The sequence below is a fragment of the Heliangelus exortis genome, chromosome 2 (genome assembly GCF_036169615.1).
Source record: "Heliangelus exortis chromosome 2, bHelExo1.hap1, whole genome shotgun sequence".
Lineage (NCBI taxonomy): Eukaryota > Metazoa > Chordata > Aves > Apodiformes > Trochilidae > Heliangelus > Heliangelus exortis.
Genome location: NC_092423.1, coordinates 132,106,322 through 132,127,493, shown reverse-complemented (window position 1 = coordinate 132,127,493; position 21,172 = coordinate 132,106,322). Strand labels below are relative to the sequence as shown.

General features: G+C 35.1%; 1 protein-coding gene across 3 annotated transcripts in view; it reads right to left on the bottom strand.

The window, feature by feature from the left end:
* The window catches only part of ZFPM2 (zinc finger protein, FOG family member 2), a 307,375-nt gene that overhangs the window by 237,715 nt on the left and 48,488 nt on the right, over positions 1 to 21,172 (bottom strand). For 2 of the 3 annotated variants that reach the window (XM_071738185.1, XM_071738184.1), the window contains exon 2: positions 10,989 to 11,147. The exons of the other annotated variant lie outside the window; for it this stretch is intronic. In XM_071738185.1, coding sequence (XP_071594286.1) covers positions 10,989 to 11,147 — 159 coding nt within the window. The remainder of the gene's footprint in view (positions 1 to 10,988; positions 11,148 to 21,172) is intronic. 3 annotated transcript variants of the gene reach the window in all.

Sequence of the window (21,172 nt, the reverse complement as noted above, 5' to 3'; positions counted from 1 at the left end):
CACGCCTATAGGCAGGAAAGAGAGAAACTTCCACAGTGACTCATCCCATTTGAGGATGCCTGAGATCCCCCTTTTTGGTGTCCAAGATAGTTGAAATGAATCATCCTCTGAAGCAGACAGCTTAAGATCGGAACCTATCTTTAGCCAGCTAAAGTTGGGTGAAACAAATTTCAGCCTTATGTTGAAGTGCTGAATACACAAAATATTGATTAACTAAGAGAAAAAAAAGTCTTTTTAAACAACTTCATGTTGTAATAGAACAGAATTTTCATCTTGACCATTCTATTTCTTACCAGCATTAACTGTTTCTGTTGCTCTTCAAACACAGTTCAAAGGTTTTAAATGTGGTTTTTACTATTCTAATGTTTATCTGATAGATGCAAGTAAACACACTAAACCACTGTAATTTAAGGTTGTGCAGATGGTTAGTGAATCAGAAGACTGCAAAAGAGATGTATTACCAGAAACACGAGAGGGAGAACTCTCACATCTCTGACAACACTGACAAGTCAGGAAAGAGACTTGAATATTAACAAGTAATTTCACTTTAATCTTTTTAACAAATTAAAGCCTTCCCAATTTGTTCTTAATCAGCTTGTACCACAAGTAGTTGTGATATTTTAAAGAAGCACATGGGTTGGCAGCTCTTCTCAACCCTGCTGTTTTAATCCACACTGTTCCTATCAATATTAGGCTCTTACAGAAAGTCTCATACAATATAGCTATTGAACTTTCTTCACTAGGACTGTTACAGCAGCTGTTAGTCACTCTATAATGTATTTTGCAATCAGCTAAATCAACAAAGTATTTTTAACAATGAATGGTTCAGAACTGACAGATCTACTTTCTTGTTCACAACTGCTTATCACAGCAGAGATATCACGTATGTTTGCCAGGTGCTTCCTATAGTTAGGATACCTTCACAGAAGCCGCTCACAAAAGATAAGGTCATAAAAGAGATGAAAAATGTGCAAGCTTCATACACTCATGGTTTTATCATCAGACAAAATAGCTTTGGGTGAAGGACTGTACCAGTCACAAACAGCACAGAGCAGCTTCTATTAGAGTGAGAGAACATTAGAAGTTTGAAATTCAGTTTGCGCTCATTCTTCCTGCCTGCATAAATGTAAACTTAAATTGTCAGAATACTAATAAAGCTGTTCAGACTAAAACACCACTTCTCAATTATATCAATTCAGAAATAAATTGTTATTACATCTGTAGTATTTTGTACTGCCAATTTAGAAACAAACTCGATGAGGGGAGTCACTAAGATTAGACTAATTTAGCAAAGAACAAACTTTATCTGTTAACAGGCCAGTGCGACTGGTCACGTACAGGAAGGGTTTCCTGGGGATCTGTGGGAAAGGGGCTTTTATCTTCTTTCTGCTAAAACCTACAGCAGCAGCAATTACAGAACTAATCGATGAAAGATTCTGAGACTGTACATATGAACTAGATGCCAGAGCTCCAGAAATTATAAAATAGCATTCAAAAATTCCTTTTTGTTATTTGTTTTATGACAGTGCCTAGAACCAGTGAGACAGCTTACACACACTGATAATCTTGCTCGTGAACAGAATCATTGCCAGGAATCTCTCCTCAGAAGCAACATTCATGTAACTTTGAAACAAACGATTTACAACTTAAAATACAAATGTAATATACTTAATTCACTCAAGGTTACTTCCTTTTTGGCTCACTATTCTTAAGAATATCAGTGACATCTAACGGGACTTAACTGTCCCTGTGAATCTTTTCTTAAAGTATTCTACAGAAGTCTCTAATTTTAATGGCAATACAACTTTTCTGCATATATTAAAAATCCTGGGTATATAATACATATAAATAATGCAAAATGAATCTTTAAATAAGATTTTGGCATGAAAACTCTGAGAATAATGATACTAAATAACTCAGGATGTTTCCATACTTTGCCATATTTGGTATCTGGTGGGAGAAAAAGGTAAACAATTTCAGTGCCTATAGTGCCATGCAAATGGATTTATTCTACAAGCCTTGCAAGGACAGAGAGACAGAGACAGAGGCAGAGACAGAGATGCGGTGCTATCACTACCAGACTCTGTCATCACTTCATCTGATGTATATCAGAAATAGTTTCAGTGAATCCTGCCAAAGTCAGCTGAGACAATCTACAAATACAGCAAGCCTGAGCAAAGTTGGACCCTCAGATGAACAATTTGGTAACATATATGAAAGAAATCATTGCTTGTACATATTAATCTGATACTTTTTATTTCCATTAAGTCTGTCATCTCAAGACTTTCCTTATTTGCAAGCAATTATTGTTTTCTGTCATGCTACTAAAAACTTGTAATTTCTCCCACAATAAATACAATTTGTAAATTTTTAATAGCTGTATCATTCAGATATACAGGGTACCCAAAGGTTTCTATAATTTTAAAGGAAAAAAATTAAAAAAAAAGTTTTCCACCTCTTCAGCCTTTTCCCATTAAAACTTCAAATACAAGAACACAGTCAAATACCAGTCTGGGGTTCAAACTTACACAGCTCTAGACACTTTATTAGAAAAGCAGTAGAAGCGCATTTTTAAAGATATTGAGACCCCCAAACTAAGACTGTTGCCTAATAAAATTTTCAAAAGTTATTTCAATGGAAATCAACAATCCACAAGATTCTTTTTACAACACCCTGGAGCAGAGCAGAGAGATGACTTCAGAGGTACTCTAGCAAGGTTCAAACTCTAAGTTTAATGACTCATATTCTTAAAGTTCATATTTCAACAATTAAATAACAATTCTGTTCTTTGCCCACTGCAGATATACTTCATCTGAGAATTTTTCATCCAGCCAAGAAAATCTCATTTTACAACATGCATCTGAAATCATTATCATATCCACATCCCACTTTCATGTGATTTCCACACACTGCTACATAACAAGTAGAAATATATGTGTTCTTACTAAGAAAAATTTAAATTTATCTTCTTCTAAACAGTTTGATGCTTTTATTTGAAATAATCAACACTCCAGGTGCTTCAATATCAAAAGCAACCAAATTCCCTGTCACTGGAGGTGTGTGTCTGTGCTCTTGAAACTAGATGATCCTTAAAGTCCCTTTCCAGTCCAAATCACCTATAATTTTATATATGCTGAACTATTCATGGCTTCCAAAACCAGCCCACACTTCTATGAGTCAAAGCTGAGAAAAAAACTTACCAGTCATAAATAAATGCTTCTCTTTCCGTTATCCACTGGAATCTGCCAAGCAATAATATGTCTTACCAAGATTTATGCAAATATGTCATAAATTTGCTTAATTTATTTTCTCTGATACTTTGTGGGTTAAACTACTGCCAATATCCTCACTGCTGACTTATATAGAACATAGCCTGTGAGGATCTCTGGTTTTTTGGACCTAGGATGACAATAATTATTCAGGAAATGTCTCAGAACTCTTAAAAAAAAATTCAAAATTTTTCTGTCAGAAACACGAAATTAGGAAAAAGAAAAAAATAAAAATTTGGACCTTCATTGTGAACAAAATTAGTAACAGACACAGAATACACATGTCCCCAGTAAGTTCACATGTACCCTATATGTGGTGAAATTTGTCATTTGTGCATTTAGTATTTTAAAGAAGATTACTCTTATTAATTTGCAATGCATATTCTGTCAAATTTCAGCTCAAATTAAAGTCAATCCAAACTCAAGTTTTTTGACTTTCTAGAAAGGGGACATTACACTGCTTCTTGTAACCAAATAATCCTTTTCTTCATAGCTGTGATAGAATTCACAATTCCATTGTTCTTAAGAAAACCAAAATGTGCTGACTGAAAAGGCTGGAGTTGCCTTGATAAACTGCTTAAAATTGAGTAAGCTGTTTAAGTGCTTCAGTTTATAATTCTGTACAGTTAAAATAGTGTTTTCTATTTGTATCTGTGTATTTACTTCTTGAAACACAGCTTTCTAGTTCCTTTTTGAGATACAGTTTTTTTTTCTACGTGATGATCAATTATCTAATTTCTTGATTAAAAAATGTGTTTGCTTGTCTAACTTAGGTCAAATTTTTATCCCAAGTTGAAGTTAATACCGACATGGATTTCAGTTGGACTGAAAACATGACCTGAGAGGTTTTCATATGGATTAGCACTAAACAGAAAAGAGCATAGGACAGACAATCTTGTACTGGAAAGCAGGAAAACATGGAAACCTAGCTATACTCTTAAGTAAATGGTGAAAAGCAGTCAAAACAAAAACCCTCAAACTCTGATCTTTTTAGATCTCTCCTTTCTCTTTAGCAAGAAAACAGGAAAAGTAAGAGGAAAAAAAAAAAAAAAAAACGAGAGCTAAAGCATAAAGCAAATGCTCATGCTCTGAAAGAAAAGGTCCTCCTTTCATCCTTCCAGAACACAGTGTAATTCTGACTTAGCACCCTTCAGAGGCTATTATCAGAGAACCCCTTCACCATCTGATAAAAAAGTATGAATGATGCACAGGATTCATTTTTTTCCAGCTGAATGGGACACAGATAAATGTACTGGGACCCTTACACTGGGAAGCGTAGGGAGCCAACACAGGTTCCCAAGCATGCTCCCAAGTCAGTAACAGGTAACTACTGTGGTTTTGGATGGAGCAGCATTGTGAGGTCTTATGCAGGTCCTGGTTATTCCAGGAGATGAAAATACAACACCACACATACATGCCCTCTCTGGTCCTTGCTTACCAAAATGAGTTGATGTGTCTTTCATTTATTTGGAAAGCCTACATTAAAAAAAAATTAATTAATTAAAGTAAATAAAATACATATATATTTATATAATAAATAAAGGAATATGTGCTCCAGAACAGAAGTATTGCCAGGGAAAGATAATGTAAGGCGCAGTGCGGGGGGGTGACTGGTGCCAAGCAAAGCCGAGGGCTGTGCAATCACCTCTATCAGTGCTCTATCAGTGTCTACACTCCAGCCAAATCCAGAGAAAACAAGGAGTCAAAGATTCAGGTCAATAAGCTTATAGGCGATTTGCACAAACAGCTCCTCCAGCAAGGTAAAAAACAAAGTCATATTGGCTTTTCTTTTTTATTCCTTCTCTTTGAACTCCCTGGTCCAAACACACCCTGGAAATGTCAGTGTTATATGCAGGAATTTAAAGAGCTGAGCTTCTTAATCCCGTTAAGAAATAAGAACAAAGTTGCCTGTAAAGATCTCCTTATTGAGCTCAAAGTGATTATGGTATAGCTGCCTTACGCTGATCCTACTTCCACTTGCTATAGCAAAAGAGGTAGAAATTTGTCATGAAATCCATTACTGAAAAGGAAAGAAACATTATTGACTAAAAGGTTCGTGGTTAGAAAAAGAAAAAGAACTGAAAAAAATAAAGAAAAGAAAAAAAGGCATAAATCTACTTTTTATCCAGACAGAAAATAGCAAGCATATTGTTAGTCATTACATGCCTAACATGAAAGAAGCAAAGAATATTTACAGAGATGCACATGGGAATATACATAGAAAGTCATACTCCAGAGGAAAAAGGGACACATAGAAGTAATTTTCAGCATGTTAAGAGTTTGTCTGGCATTACAGATGGTAGCATGATAGCTCTGCATATGAAATATGAAGGAAAGATTAATGCACAGAAGAACTTAGCTTTGTATATGCTTTTTTCTTATATGGAGAATAACATCGCAGCTGTTTCCCTGAATCTCAAGCCTGGCTGCACAAGCAGGTCACATGGTTTAACATAAAAAATTCCAGTCCTAAGCTGGTCTGGCAGACAAGTGACAAAATACTGTACATGAGCAGAAAACCTGGATTAGGTTCTGAGCTCATCCTCTCCTGCCCAAGCAGAATATGTGAATATAGAAGCAGATATACACTCAGTATGCAGAAGCCCACACATTCCCTTAGTTCTCCTGTTGTTGACTTAGAATTATACGTTTCAGACAGCAGTGGATTCCACTAATAACAATAATCAATGTATAGGGAATCACAATAACACATCATCACCCTGATTTCCTACAGCACACAGCAGTTTGTGTTATAGATCTTAAAAGCATTGCAACATGAAAAAAATCAGACTTGATCCTCTATTATATATGCTCCATATCTTCCTATGTCACTCACCAAAGCACAGTTTACAGTGGAGAAATATAACCCATTTGCTTTCAGTTCTGCCACCAGTAGTGTTAAGACCACTGCCTCTCCTTTCACTGAGGGCTGGTGCCAATGGTGCCTTGTGATAGAGCAACTGTGGGAAGCCTCCAACATGAGGAACATTCACAACAGCTGTGCCACAAGGAAGGAAACCCCATCAACAAAATTGTCCTTGGAATCATGGCAGCAAGGAATGCATGTCTTTTTTCTCTATCAGATATGTATCTACATCAGATATTCCTCCATTTGCCTCTTTCTTCTGGAAAAGGTCCTCTATTTTCTCTTTTGATCATAGTCCTTCCTCCATTTTCTTCTTTTCCCTCTTTCTCTCAACACAGCTACTTAACCATCTACTAATCTCAAGTGATCTCTATCATTGCTCAAGATAACTTACTCTTTGAAAGTTAATAACTCAACTGTATATTTCTGCTAAGAAAGTCACAAGGAGCTGTAATTTGTTTAGCCAGTTCCTGCCCTTAAGAAATAGCCAAGGCTCCCATTCTCCTTGCTCTTTACAGAGAGGAAGAGGTGTCACTTCCATTTGAGCACAGCAAACTTTCTAATTAAAATATGACATTATTTTATTATTTTTTCCTAAGAGACTTTAGGCAGAATGACACATACCAGAGACTTAAAAAAAAAAACAAAAAACAGCAAACAATTATAAACTATCTAATAATCTAAATGTACTTGATTTAACACTTTGATTTTCATCCCATGGCCTCCAGCTTCTTGGGTTTTGTACTGTTCTGTTGTTTCTACTCCCTTTTCGTATCTTGCCTTCTGCCTTTATTAGCCCTATCATGCTTCCAATTCACTTTTTTTCTTCTCTGTCAGCATCACTTCACTCTCTCACTCCTACCTTAAAAACCAAAAATTAACTATATCCTATCTTCCATATAAGTCTTTCAGCCATATAAGTCTGTCTCTCTTCTGCATGGGAGACAGACTGCTTAACCCATATTGAGACTACCTTTGTTAGTAGAAGAAATACTGGTGCTTTTTCAATGAATCTTTTAGATCTGATTTTAATATGAATTAATCTTAAACTGATACAGACTCTGATTCCAGATATCCACTATCTGGATACTAAAAAAATCTTCAGCATAAGAGGTTCAAGGTAAATACAGGCTTTGTGTGGACAGCATCATCAGATACCCTCTTTATCTGCAGTGCAGAAATTTGCAGTAACTAAAAACAAACAGCAATTTTCAAAGACCACAAACTGACAAAACAATGAATTATCTCCATGGCTACCTCCTACCAAATTTTTTCACTCTACTTCAAAAATGGAGACCAGTGCAGCTTCACAGTGGAAGAGCACTGTAACTGTTTTGTTATTATTATTATTATTATTATTGCTATTTTCAAACTATCCTCTTTCCCCTAATCTCATTGTATAAATTGCAAGCAAATCAAAGCAATTGCCATCTATTTTGAGGCTCCTCTAAAATATTCATTCTGGGATGGGAAACTTCGTCCAAAAAGTAAAAATTCACAGTCGCAAGCTTAAAGCTAACCCTGATGAATGGAAGGGTTCTAATTTCTGTTTTTACTTTTAATATTTACATGCTTAAACACTATTAACTTCTTCATATTTGAGTGTAAATGAAGAATACAGAGGAATAATTCATATATAGCAAAGTTACATGTGGTTTTGTGGTGTTGCAAAAGTGTCAGAGGAGTTTCCAGCTTCCTGGTCATAAAAGCTATCAATGAATAAATGAAGAGAAAAATAATAGCCAAAAGTCATAACTTGAAAACAGAGATGTTGTAAAATGACACGTAGCTCAATCAGTGTGATTAATTTGCTTCACACTTTGCAGAGGCTTTCACTTTTGTCTTCTAATTTCAGCAACTATTCTGCTGAACCAAACTCACAAACCCAAATTAATGCAGGAATGACAAGTATGGCTTTATAAAGGCAGTTGTTTGCTGTTTAGATTATAAGAGACTGTTCTCTGCTAAAATATGATCAGGCATAGTTTGACAGGAAAATCCCTTCAGTCAAAAAGCCAGTCATCAAGTTGTGAACTTGTACATCCTTCCACTTTCATTTAACTGATTGAATTATGAGTTCAATAAGTCTCTGCATTCAGTGCATATTTTGGACAGGTAAAAGCCTCTGATTTTATGTGATGCCTGGATTTAAATACCTGGGGAATAAAAATAATATACCAAAGGTGAAACCCCACACAAACCTCCTCCCCAACAGTTGTGCCATTTGTTGCCCTTGTCTCTTGATTCCTGCAGGAAGCCCCACTACTAATTTATCCTCTTGTTCTGGGTCAGCTAGGAAGAATTCCCAGGGTATCCATGACAGATGAATATTTATATAAAATAAAATCCCCTTACTTCAGAGAATGTTTAATGGTCCACGCTAATAAGAGGAGAATGTAGAGATATCATAAAGGATTGCTACGGCAATTCTGGCATTTTTGGGGAAAAGGAAGCCCATCACATGAAAAAACAAAGATCTACAATTATTTTTCCTCCTTTGAAGATATCTGTGGTTTACAGGCTGCCAGTACTGTAAAAGCACAAAACAAAAGCCAGAAAGTTAGGCCCTAAAACCAGAAATTAGAATGCACCGATTTGCTCACTAACCTATTTTGTATATATCTTATTCTCAAGATTTTATTTGTGATGCAAAGAAAAATTATTTTTAGGAAAAAAGGTTTATTTCTCATACCTTTTTTTTATTTCAATACTGGAGCACTACGAAGGAAATGTGTTATGGATGACTATCAGATGCATGACAAAAATAATGAGAATATGTCTCACTTTTGGTATTTACTATATAATACAGTCACAAACCCTTGCACTAAGAAATGGGCACAAAATAAATGTATTTGCTTTCCAATTTTTTGGGGGGGGTTTTATCCTCAGAAAAACATACGTGGTCTCATGCTAACGGCACTTAAGATGTGACATTACAGAAGTAGACATTCAACAGAAGTTGAGACATTATTAAAAACAGTACATTTCTAGTCTCCCATCCTCTTGCAGGATATTGTCAACTTACTTCAAAGTGGGACCTTCTGTCACACTGCGCCAGCTGGAAGTAGATTAGGGGCTTTATGTGCCCCTTCATCCTCAAAAATTTCCTTTTTCAGCTTTTCTTCTGCACTGGTGGCAGTGGATAGGTTTAAGATTCTTTTATAACTACAACATGCTTGCAAAAAGAACTGCTGGGGTGTCAAAAGGTATTCAGCTTGAAGGATTAGCAGATGTCCTTAATAACACATACGATAACCAAGATTCAGATTTAAATGTATTTCCATTTAATTCCTGATCTAGTTTAATACAATGGCCTGGATGAATTGTCTTCCTGAAAGACAGGTGCCAAGATAACTTGCAACTAAACACAAATTTGTAATACTGATTGCTATAAACAAATAAAAATCATATATTTTTCTGAATTTTACCAAAACGGGTAGTATTTCCACTGGTGGGCTCTGGAAATGTTGCAAGCATTTCAGAGAAAACTAGATCAAACATATGAACTGATAGTGGCATTTGGTTTCCCACTGCTGACAGAAGGAACTCAAGAGATGCCATTATAACAACTATGCCAACAGTGGTTTAAATAAGTTTTTAGTAAGGCCAGTAACACCACCTTTTTTCTCCTGAGGAAAGTGGTGTCTGAGTGTATCCAAGTGCACACTGAGTAACTGCAGTATTTGTGTACAGCACAGATATAACTCCCTCTGTTTGTAAAGCATTTCCATTCATAAACTGGTCTCCCTTGCTTCACAGTAAGATTTGTAGTAGCAAAACTCTAAACCAGTTGACTAGACTGTTTTGACCTCTTAGGATAGCTTACTAAGTATCAAGAACCTGTAGCACAAAAAGTAAAGAATTTTTTTTTCAAAAAGCTGTAAGCTACATAGAAGACATCTAGAAAATATATTTTCATACTTTCCTGCTGATGACTGAAGACTCTGCAGGAAAGACTAACATCCAGCAGTCATTACATTTTGACTATTCAAATGAATTAATTCTGCTTTGTCCAAGACAGATGAAAATAATACAAAAAAAGGAGCATATCAAGGTATCATAAGAAAATGTAAGTCAATATCTGGAAAAGAACAGAAAGACAGAGAAATCATAGATATCATAATGCCTGAGGGGGTTGTGGAATAATAGAAGAACATCACCACAACAATTCCATCTATTTGATAGGCATCCTTACCTGCAGAAGACAAACGATAAAGCAATCGAGTGGAAATCTAGCAAGAAGAAGGTTAAATCAATGTTCTGCATAACATTTTCTGTCAGCTGAATGGAAAACAGTAGAACCTTGCAGAATGAACACTGGGTAAGAATGAATTGATATGGCTTATGTTAAAATACTTCAATCTTCAATAATTCACAAGTACAAATGCATCAAAAAGGAAACTGTAACTTTAAAAGTTATCCTTTCACAAATCACTAGTTTTCTACTGTGCATAATAAGTTCTATAATATTCTTTTTTAATCCTAGAATCTACAGACACAATCCATTTTTCTAGCAATGTTTCCTTGGCAAAGAACAGACATGCTGCATTGCTGGCTTCAGATCTGATAATATTTGACTTCTGAGACCTGTTCTCTACAGTTAGATACATAGAAAATAACATTACTGAAGGAAAACATTGAAGGCAAGATGATTCACCTCCCTGAGAAGTACATCTTCCAACACATTTAAATATTTACCTCTTGCTAGAGTAAACTCCACACGTGACTCCTTTTTCTAATTTTAAGGTACTGTACTATTACAAGTTTATGTACATCTTAAAGCAAAATATCTTATCAACCAAATGGACAAAGTTTGGGCAGTATTCACTCAAGTGGTGGGCTACAATGATTACCTTTATTACAAAAGTATTCCACTTCTTCACAGCTCAGATTTTCAGGCTCAAACTCTGCAGAAAAGCTTTCCTCCAACGGAAAGTCTTCTTTTGAGATAGTATCATTTTCCTCAGACAGGCACTCTTCTTCTTCATCCTCAATGGCATCCTCAAGGGGCCCTTTAAAAAGAATCAGGAACACTGTGGCAAAACCATCTAACAGGACAATGTGATAAAAACCCTTAGTGAACTTATAACCGGAGGTCTTTAGCTAGTTTTTTCTTCCACAGCTGTGTTCATAATTTATTAGAATTGGGCAAATAACATTTTGAGGAAACTTAGATTGAAAGTGACTATTTTCCTGATGACTGTAAATCAGAATATGTAAAGTGGTATTAATAATACGCATTAATAATACTCACACATGTTGTTGTTTCGGTTTTTTTTTTTTCATTATTCATTGGGCTCTAGTATTAAACACAGAGTTTTAACAATGAAAATCAAAGCTGTGTTTGTAAAACCCTGTAAACACTGAAGAGCCTTCTCTTGTTTGTTAGTCATTGTTTTTTGATGCAGTACTTAATAAGTTTCCTTTACAGGCTTCATTTCTTCAGTTAGAAGTACTGACAAAAGTGAATTACTACAAAGGTACCAACAGTAAACTTCTGTTTATTCTACTATTTTACTTCAACCAGCCCCTAACGGTGTTTTAAAAAAGCTTCATTTTATCTGTGTTTATTCATTTGTGAGACTCTTTAATTGACTGCCAGTCAAAGGATGGGACTCAGACATTCACTTCATTTTCCAGAGGCCAAACAACCATTGTGGTAAACTACTACAGAAATGTTAGTCAGTTAGAAAAGCAGGACACAAGTCTGAATTTGATATGGTAGCCTGAGATCTTTGATTCTTCTTCTAATAACCAAGACATACCCCTGCTACAGCTTCCATAGATGAATGAGTTCCTGACAGATCTCTAATACTTAGTACCGAGTCTTACTATTGGAACACACTTAAAAATTCTTCCTTCTTATATGCACATCCTTCACAGTCATTGGTTAACAGTAACTATTTGCTCAAGACGTAGCCTGTGCAGGTGTAGAATTTTAACCTAGATTTAAATAGAGATTTGAAATAACTGAACATATTTTAATTTAACTAAGATTTTATTAAATGTCAGTATGTTTCAAACTCCATCTCATGGCTGGATTTCCAAAGACAGATTTCATTATACATGGTTGAGACTTGAAAAAAATTACATACTTCACTCTCCAAAAGAAAGCACAGCTTCATTTATAATAGACTTGAGTATTTCTTCCTCAAAATGAAAGCTAGCTAGCTAATGAAAATAAAAATTAATTTGTGTTTATATAGTAGTTTTCCAGCATTAAATATACTATTCCTATATAATCTATCATGCTGAGATACAATACAGAACTGATTCTGACGCATCCAATAAAAGGGAAGGGATAAATTTTTTTAAAAGAAATCAAATATTGACTAGACTCTAATTTTATGTAATTTATTATGAACCAGTGACAACTGCATTTAATAAAACAGCAAAATTAACTTTAGGTTAGGTGATATAATTCTTGATTCAGAGGAATACGATGGTTACTTTTCATTAAAATTGATTGAGATTCACAGCTGAGATTCTATACATTAATATAGTTTATTGTCTTCCATAAAAATACAACTATTTGTTCCAGCTGAGAATCTGAGCAAATGAACCCACTTTTCTGGACACATACCCCCCAGCAATTCAACAATACACATTTTATTTTCAGTCAACAATATATATTTTGAAATAAGGGTTTATTATCAGGGCTGAAGAACTAAAGATTCTTACTGTCAAAATATCCATTAGTGCTAATTGCATTTTCTAGCTGTGTTGGGAAAAAATCCAGCAATTGCATATGAACAGGGAGTGAAGAGTTGATATTGAGCAGGGAATGGAGCACCAAGCACTATCACACAGTGGGCCAGTGACTGCAGCAAGCTGCAGGCAGTTTGGGCACCTTACATGTGTCCAGGTTCATGGCAGAAATAAAAACACAAGGACTTCTGAACAAACTATCACAAAATACTACAAAGTGGCATTGCCTCTAGAGCCATTTATTGCTGTGTATTTCTGGTAGCATCTGGATAAATAAACTAGGAAGGAGAAACAGAGTGAAACAAAAAATACACAGTTTTAGGGAAATTTAAGTTCTTTACGTGTCCAGATGGATAAATACCATGTTTTGTGTCATTCCAAAAGCAGCCATATGCCTTTAATAAATTTTTCAAATATTTAAAATTTTTGGAAAAAAATGTAAACTTCAGCCAACATTTCAGGGAAAGTCAATTTTCTGCTGACTCACTGTTTCTTTGTCATTTGACCTTTTCAGTGTTTTGCAAAATACAGCAAAAGCAATATATTTGCAAGTAATCCAATTGTCATATGTACATGACATTTAGGTTCGTTTGAGCATGTCACCAGTATGCAATCAGCAAGCTAGTAATCACCACATGATAAAAATAAACAGAAGTCCAGTTGGAATGCTTTAATTTGCAGCAGTCATGGAAAGAGACACATTATAATTTCCATTGACACTTCCAATTTCCAAAAAGGCAGAAGAAAAACAAAGTTCAAGGTTCAAACCCCTGTCATTTTGTGGATTGGGACTTTATGTTTTTTAACAAATCTCATGCTAAAAAGTAATCTTTGGAAATGTTTCCAGAGGTATATCCTAGGTGCTTTGTGTATGTTGACCCAATTAAAAAAAACAGTGGTGTTACCACAGCCACATACAGGCACACGTAAGAGCTTTATGTAACAAGTTCACCTCAGGGGCTGACATCAGATGCTGCACTGCAAAAGACAGTAAGAATTTTGGTGAAACTGAGGGTTCAGTTTAATACTTCTCTAGGTTTCAGGCTACTGCTGCCTTGTCTAATTCACCCATCTACAATGTGATCCTTGGGAAAAATTGTCTTATTCATGTTGAGTCATCTTTTTTTTAAGTGTGCAAATACAGTCAGCTCATACCCAGAGCTATAAACTGATAACTTTAATTTTACTGATAACTTCAACTAAACAGTAAGGTATTGTTCAACATGAGTAAGGCCAGCTCAGAAGAATAACAGCAAAATTAAGTATTTCTTGGTTGATAGTTTCATGTGAACTGAAATTTCAGTGCCTGATTTCTGCAGCTATTTTTAATTATCAGTCAAACGCAGAGCAGGGTAAAGACAACAGTAAAATCAAAAGCTATTTCCTAGGAAGTATAAGAAGATTAAACTCTCTATTCTTGACTACTCCATTGAGTTACTTGGACACAAACAGACAATAAAAAATAGATTTTCAGAATCTCACAACAAACATTGTATGCAATTACACATTCTTGAGTAAGGCAAACACATAAGTTCTGCAAGCTGATGTTTGCCTAATTTGGCCACACACTTCCAATAACCTCTTCCTCATGTCAGTGCATCAATTCACCTAGTGAACTAAGAATTTATTTGTTTCAAAAACAAAGAGGTCAGTTTTCAAAGTTTACCAGCTCCTCTGTCTAGGTAACAACCTACATAGCATCTACATGTCTTCTTCTCTAAGTGGAGATCCAGATCTTAAAGATCCAGAGTCATATATACAAAATAAGCCTTTAAAAATTACAGTTACTTTCAACCATCCTCTGTGACAGTGCCTTTTTTCCTCAGTTGTTATTCTGTTTCTTATGTTCCACATTTCAAGTGCAGCTTGAACAGTTACTTTATTACTATACTTCTGAGTTTCTTTTAGGCTTCTTGAGTCAATGTTATAGTTTACACTCCTTACCTATTACTGATCATGCCATTAAGCACCTATGGTACAATATGTACTCTGTCTGTTTTCATTTCAGCTGGAACAGGTCAGGCTCCCATCTCAGTTTTGTCAAAAAATATTTTTCAGTAACTGCTGACTGAGCATGACAACTCAGCCTAGAACATTGTGACGCAGCATCACAAAGTCAAGTAATTCCTGCTACTGAAATTCATGTATGTGTCATGGTGATCTGACAGTAAACAGCACTGAGATATTAGACTCTTAAATAAAACAATAAAATTTCAAACAAAAATTGTTTAAAAATTCAGTTGAACAGTTAATTCCAAAGAGAAAGTCTAAACTTTTGTCTTAGCATTTCAGCAATTCTGCTCTTATTAGCACTTTGTAAAAGAATGTGATGTAATCTAAGGAGAACTGAGTTTGAAATGCTTCATGTTGGCAACATCATAAGTAGTTAAGAATTCCCAAATGCACCAAGTAAAACTCCATTTCTAATCTAAAATGGGTGTAGGGAAGGCTTCCCTACTTCATTCGACGTTTTGCATGAAATCCTGAAAAAAATATTTCCTTTATAAAGCAAGAAAAGACCTGCCTTGTACAAAACACAGGAGGATTTTGATAGTTTACTTATTCAGTTGGTACTTAATCTGCTCCATGAATATGACCATAACTCAAATATTTTTACAAATAACATGGATAAAAAAAGGCAGAAACAGTACAGTTAGTGACAGCAACGAAGGAGTCAATGTGGTAGAAATCTGCATGGCTTAGTGGACACAGTAGTCCACTTCAAAAAATCACCACATATAATTTGATACAAATAACAGTATCTACCGAGGAGAGGCTGACGAGTGAGCTGCATGTGCCTTCATGGAGAAAATTACTTCTGATTGAGGCCACTTGGCAGCACAGTGTGGGGAAATCTGAACTGTGCTCCCTAATTTGTACCAGATTTACAGACACTCAAGCACATATTTTTTAGCCCTATTAATGTATTAAATGCTAAAAAATAAATCAGTCTTTCTCAAATAGCAGTATACTTCAATATAAATGCAAACATATAGATACAAACATGCAAAGACAGCTAGCTAAGTGGCAATCTTTACACAATGAGGAACAGATGCTACCTCAACACTTGAAAGAACATTTAGCCACATTTAGCAAGAAAAAAACCCAATATTGTAAGAATTTTAATAACATGGAAAAGTGTGAGAATGAGCCACCAAAAAAGGGTTATCAGTCACTTCACTAAAGACACTTTCACTAAAACAAACACTTCTATGAACACAAATTTGAGCATCAGACCCCTTGAGCACGTTAGTCCTGATACAGCTATGCATGACTTTAAATTTACTGTACCATAATCATAATGTAATAATAGAAATTCAGTAACACTAAACTGGTTAAGTAAGCTCTGTAATAATTTCTCATATTCATCAGACTTCTCCCAAAATGAAACCACTTAAATGCGTGCTCAAATTAAGTACATGCTTATATACTTTCCTGCCCAGTGCTTTGACCTTAGAATGCATGTATCCTACACTGGGAAAGTATCATTGGAATAGTTATCTCATGAAAATGTTAATTGGCCAGCTTCCTTTCCACCTACTAATATTCTCCTGCATTCCCAGAGCAACAGCATAAATCAATGCTCTTAACAAATAAAGGATACTTCAAAAATCCAACAGTACTTGACAGTGAGTGGCTGGGGGTATGTTAATGAGTATAATTAGTAGTAGCAGTATTAAATAATAAGAATTCAGATAAATCAGAGAGGCCTGAAATTCACTGGATCATCATGATCATGCATTTTGCATGTTCTGAGTGATCTATCCAATCTTTCCTGGCAAAGCATGCCACCACACAGAGATTATCCTTAGTTTATGGTAAACATAGGTGTGTGATGCTCTCTGATTACAGAGGGAAGAGCCTCAGAAAAATCAATCCATTTGACTCCAGTTTCCACAAGAACATTTTCTTCTAAATAAAACTAATTATATAAGTAAACTTCTAGGTAAACACTTCTTATTCACTCATATGTGGAAGACACATGCAACTTTCCATAGAACTTTTTTTATTATATATAACATTTTTGTATAAAATTCAGCCAGGTACATGAAAACACACCCACCCCCCAAAAAAAACCCAACCAAAAACAAAACCAAAAAAACCCAAAAGACAAAAAACAAAAACAAAAAAACCCCAAAAAAACCCCAAAAAAAACCCCAAACACAAAACCAAGAAAACAAAACAAAACAAAAAGATAGTCCAATTTCTTTGTTTCTTTCATCTTAAATGTAGCATTAAATGCGGAGGGTGATGACACCAGACATTAGTTCAGAGTTCACGTCCTCCTGGGAAGAATTCAGTATTTCAGTTAACACTAAAGAGTGGTTGTTTCCAGCCCCTATGCTTTTACAGCAGCCTGGAGACTGTTGACACTGATCTGAACAGCCTCAACAGAAGCAATCCAGCTTCTCCTTCTTCAGGAGACACTACCAAAAATATATTCCTGTGTGTCTCACTGATAAGCTAGATTTCTCTTGGGCTCTGCAGAATTTTTTTGAAGTGTCCAGGTTCAACTATGTTAGACCCTATATGTTCAATCAGGGTGAAGACATAGACTGATAAAATATATAGGAGACAAATATATGCTGTAGCAATCAGAATGAATTTTCAGTTTCTATCAAGCACTACGACTGCCAGATACTGTTCAGTCACTACAGTCTTCAAAATTACCCTGAGAAGGAGAGCCTTCAGCTAAAGGTACCTAGATGAATCACAGAAAGTAAAGTATTCAACTGGCCTGCCCCTAACATCACAAATGATAATAAAGGAAAATAATAAAGTTTTCCAATTGACTAGCTTCCCCCTAACCTGATTCAAATTTTCAGTTTTCATTGTAAAAAATACTGCCTCTCCTTTACTCGAGAACTGAAAATATTTTAATCACATAATTCCATGAAACAGAGAGAACTGGCCAAGTGAGGTTTTTTCAGTTTTCTGGTAAATGGTAATATCAAATCTTGACAAACTGAGCACTGTAGTAATAGCTTAAAAAATAAGCTTGCTGTGAGAAGTGGATGACTGAAGCACAAACCGGGATATGAGTTTAAAAAAAAAAACAGTTAAATATATTTAAGAAGGTCAATACTTGCCAAACAAACCACTCCCACTTTGAATGAAATCCTTCCTTCTTCAGTCCATTGAAATTTGTTTAGCTTAACTAAGTTATTTTTGTAATTCCTGTTAATTTTTATAGCTATACTCCAGTGACACTATGTGACCTGTGCATACTGAATCTCTCCAGTCTGTTATATAAATTGACTGAACTTCAGACTTTTTTTCCAGATCAGAAGATTGCACCAATTTGTGAATGATTCCTTATATCTTCTCATTGTGGCACCCAAGCAGAATGCACCATTTCTCACTTTCAGACTGGGAGAAACTTTATGACCATGATTTAACAACCAAATTAATAGAAAAAGGAATGGAAAAGAGCTACTCTGTGGACACTAAATCCACACTAACCTGATGTAATTGATCTTAACAGCAAGAATGAAGTATAAATATAGATTTCTGTAGGGGAAAAGAAAAGAAGAAAGAACAAAAAGAAGAAAAAAAAAAAAAGAAAATTTTTTAAACCATTAAGTTCTTCCTTCACTCACTCACTTTTAACATAAGTTGCATCAGGGGATCTGGTAGGAAGGAAACATTTTTATTAATTTTCGCCTTATCTGTAAAAAGAATGCTGATTTTTTTTTTTTCATTTGCGTTCCTTGCCTGCAGGTAGCAGACCAAGAAAATCATACAGCAGAAATTTTTCCTTTTGATTAATTTCTTTCCATGTGTTATGTTATTTCTTATATATAATTGATTTCAGGTTTTGCTCGTAGCTGTACATCTTTTTTATATCTGTACCTACTGCCTTCCTTCAATCAAGAAAGTTGAAGGAAATTACCTGAATTTTGTTAAGTTTATTAAAAAAAGAGCTCTGTGAATATTTAAATTGAGTTTTGAAATGCTAATACATGAAAGATATTAGAGAATTTTAATAGTAGGTTCAATTTGACCCACAGACTATTGTAGAAAGGGTCAAATTTTATTCAAATTATTTCTTTACAGCAAAAAATATGAACCCTTTGATTTTATAAAAGTAGATTAATATTCTTCACTGCTAGGTCTTTTGACACTTCAGTGCATGACAGCATTAACTGTGCTTGTATATAAACTTTTCAAAGACCTTTAAATATTCCAGTATTTCGGAAAGTCACTTTCATTTATCCTCTTGTCTTCTTTTCTCTTACCATCATCCAAGGGGTCACAACAAAACTGACACTGCCTACAGACAGTCTGCTCTTAGAGCCAAGGCCAGAATATTTCTAATAAATACAAGTGACCATTCAAGAGATACTTATATAGACATTAATAAAAACAAAACAAAACAAAATAAAAGCAGTAAGAAAACATACAGCCAACGATTTATATGCATTGGAAAATGGAAAAAGATGTTCATGGAACATGAGTTGCAAAGATCATCGCAGTTAAACATCAAACCTCAATTTTCAAGTAGGCACTCATGCTGAAATATACATCCCCTCCCTTCAATACCTTTATCCATAAAATCACAGAGGTCCTTTTTACTGTCGAGTCTCTGTTTTGCAAGGTGGACCTTGCCTGGCTCATAGAAGTCAGAAAGGACATATCTATCCTGCAGGTGAACCTGTGGGTTTATGTATCTTACCTCAACATGAGCACAGAAATAAAAAAAAAAAAAAAGGCAAATGGTGTGTGGTACTCTTATTACATAGTGTGTACAGGCAGAACTAATCGTGACAGATCATAGTCATTTACCAAAGAGCATGGTATTTTGCCAAAGAACAGGAATTTTTTAAAAATATCAGTATTATGAAAGACACTTGTAGAATCTTCCTCTCCTCAAATCTTTCCACTTGCTGGCTGTTTTGCTGTCCCATAAAACCCAAAAAAGGTAGGCATCTTTCTATAAGTGTCTTTAAATACCATAAGGAACAATTTTATTTTATTTTTTTTTTTTTTTTTTCTTTTTAAGGATACAGTGCATGAAGTGGTAGATTTAACATTTGTGACTTCCTCTGGAATTCCTACTCCCAGGAATAACAGTCAATGGAATTTTTAATAGTGATTTCCTTGGTACTACTGTGATGCCAATATGACTGCAAAACTGGTATCAGTGAAGGATATGAATTCAGAGGCATCTTAACTGATCCCATGCCACTGTACGAAAATAAAAGCTACAAAGTGTATTCCAGTACTCTAAAGAATGAAATACAAGGTTATCTGGATCTTCTAGAACTAGCAACATTGTTCTGTCTTCTGACATGAAGTGATAGTAGAAGTTTTATCTTGGGAAGGGCTTTTTTTAGAGGTATTAATTATGATTTATTTATACCATTTGGAAAAATAACAGAAATAACAGTATCTGTTCTTGCTCTAGGGTAAAATCGGTAATTGGAACACAAAAAAGTGATTTAAACTAGAAAAGAAGGAGGAAGAGGTTTTTGCATTGGCACTTTAATTCAGAACATGCCTTGTACTATTGCATTAGAGAGTAAGAAAATGGATGTATTCACAAAAAAAAAAAAAAAAACAAACAAAACAACAACCCCAACAACAACAACAAACATACAAAAAACAACAGAAAAAAATCCCCAACAAAACAAACTGAAGTCATCAACTATTTTCCCACACTAAAGATTTCAAAAAGAAGTTGAAACCAGATTTTGGAAACTATTAACAGGTGCTAACAATGACTGAAGTAATTCCATGAGCTGTACCACTAATTGTCCTAGCTCTGTTCTTTCTACCACAGCAAAAAAAACTTGGGAGAATCAAATTTTCATAGAGATCTTGTCAAACATGAAGATATAGAGTGAGAAGACTTGCTGTCTTAGCTGCCTTAATTCTATGTACAGTCAGAACAGCTTCACAGCAGATGCTACCCAGCAGTTGCTGTTTGGGTATTTCTGGTGCTACAAGAGGAGGAAGAATGGAGGTGACAGGGTGAGTATCCTGACACAACATCTTACCAAAATCACAGGAGCAACACAGCTCTAACACAGTATTGCAGTGTACCAATTCTCCTCTTTTAACTAAAGCCTACAAAGCCAACCAGAGGTTTGGCATAAAGCTCTCAGAAGTGGATCTGTGATTCTTGTGGGAAATATTTTAGCATAGGAATAATTTTGCAGTGGTAGCTAATCCATAGTTTTATTAAATGTAACAGAGCGAATGAGGAAAATTGCCTCTTTACTTAGACATATTCATTATCCCTGGACCATTATTCCAGCATTATTGCATATTTTTGACGGATACTTTTAGACCCATAATTCCTTTCTGTATGATTCACATCTACTAA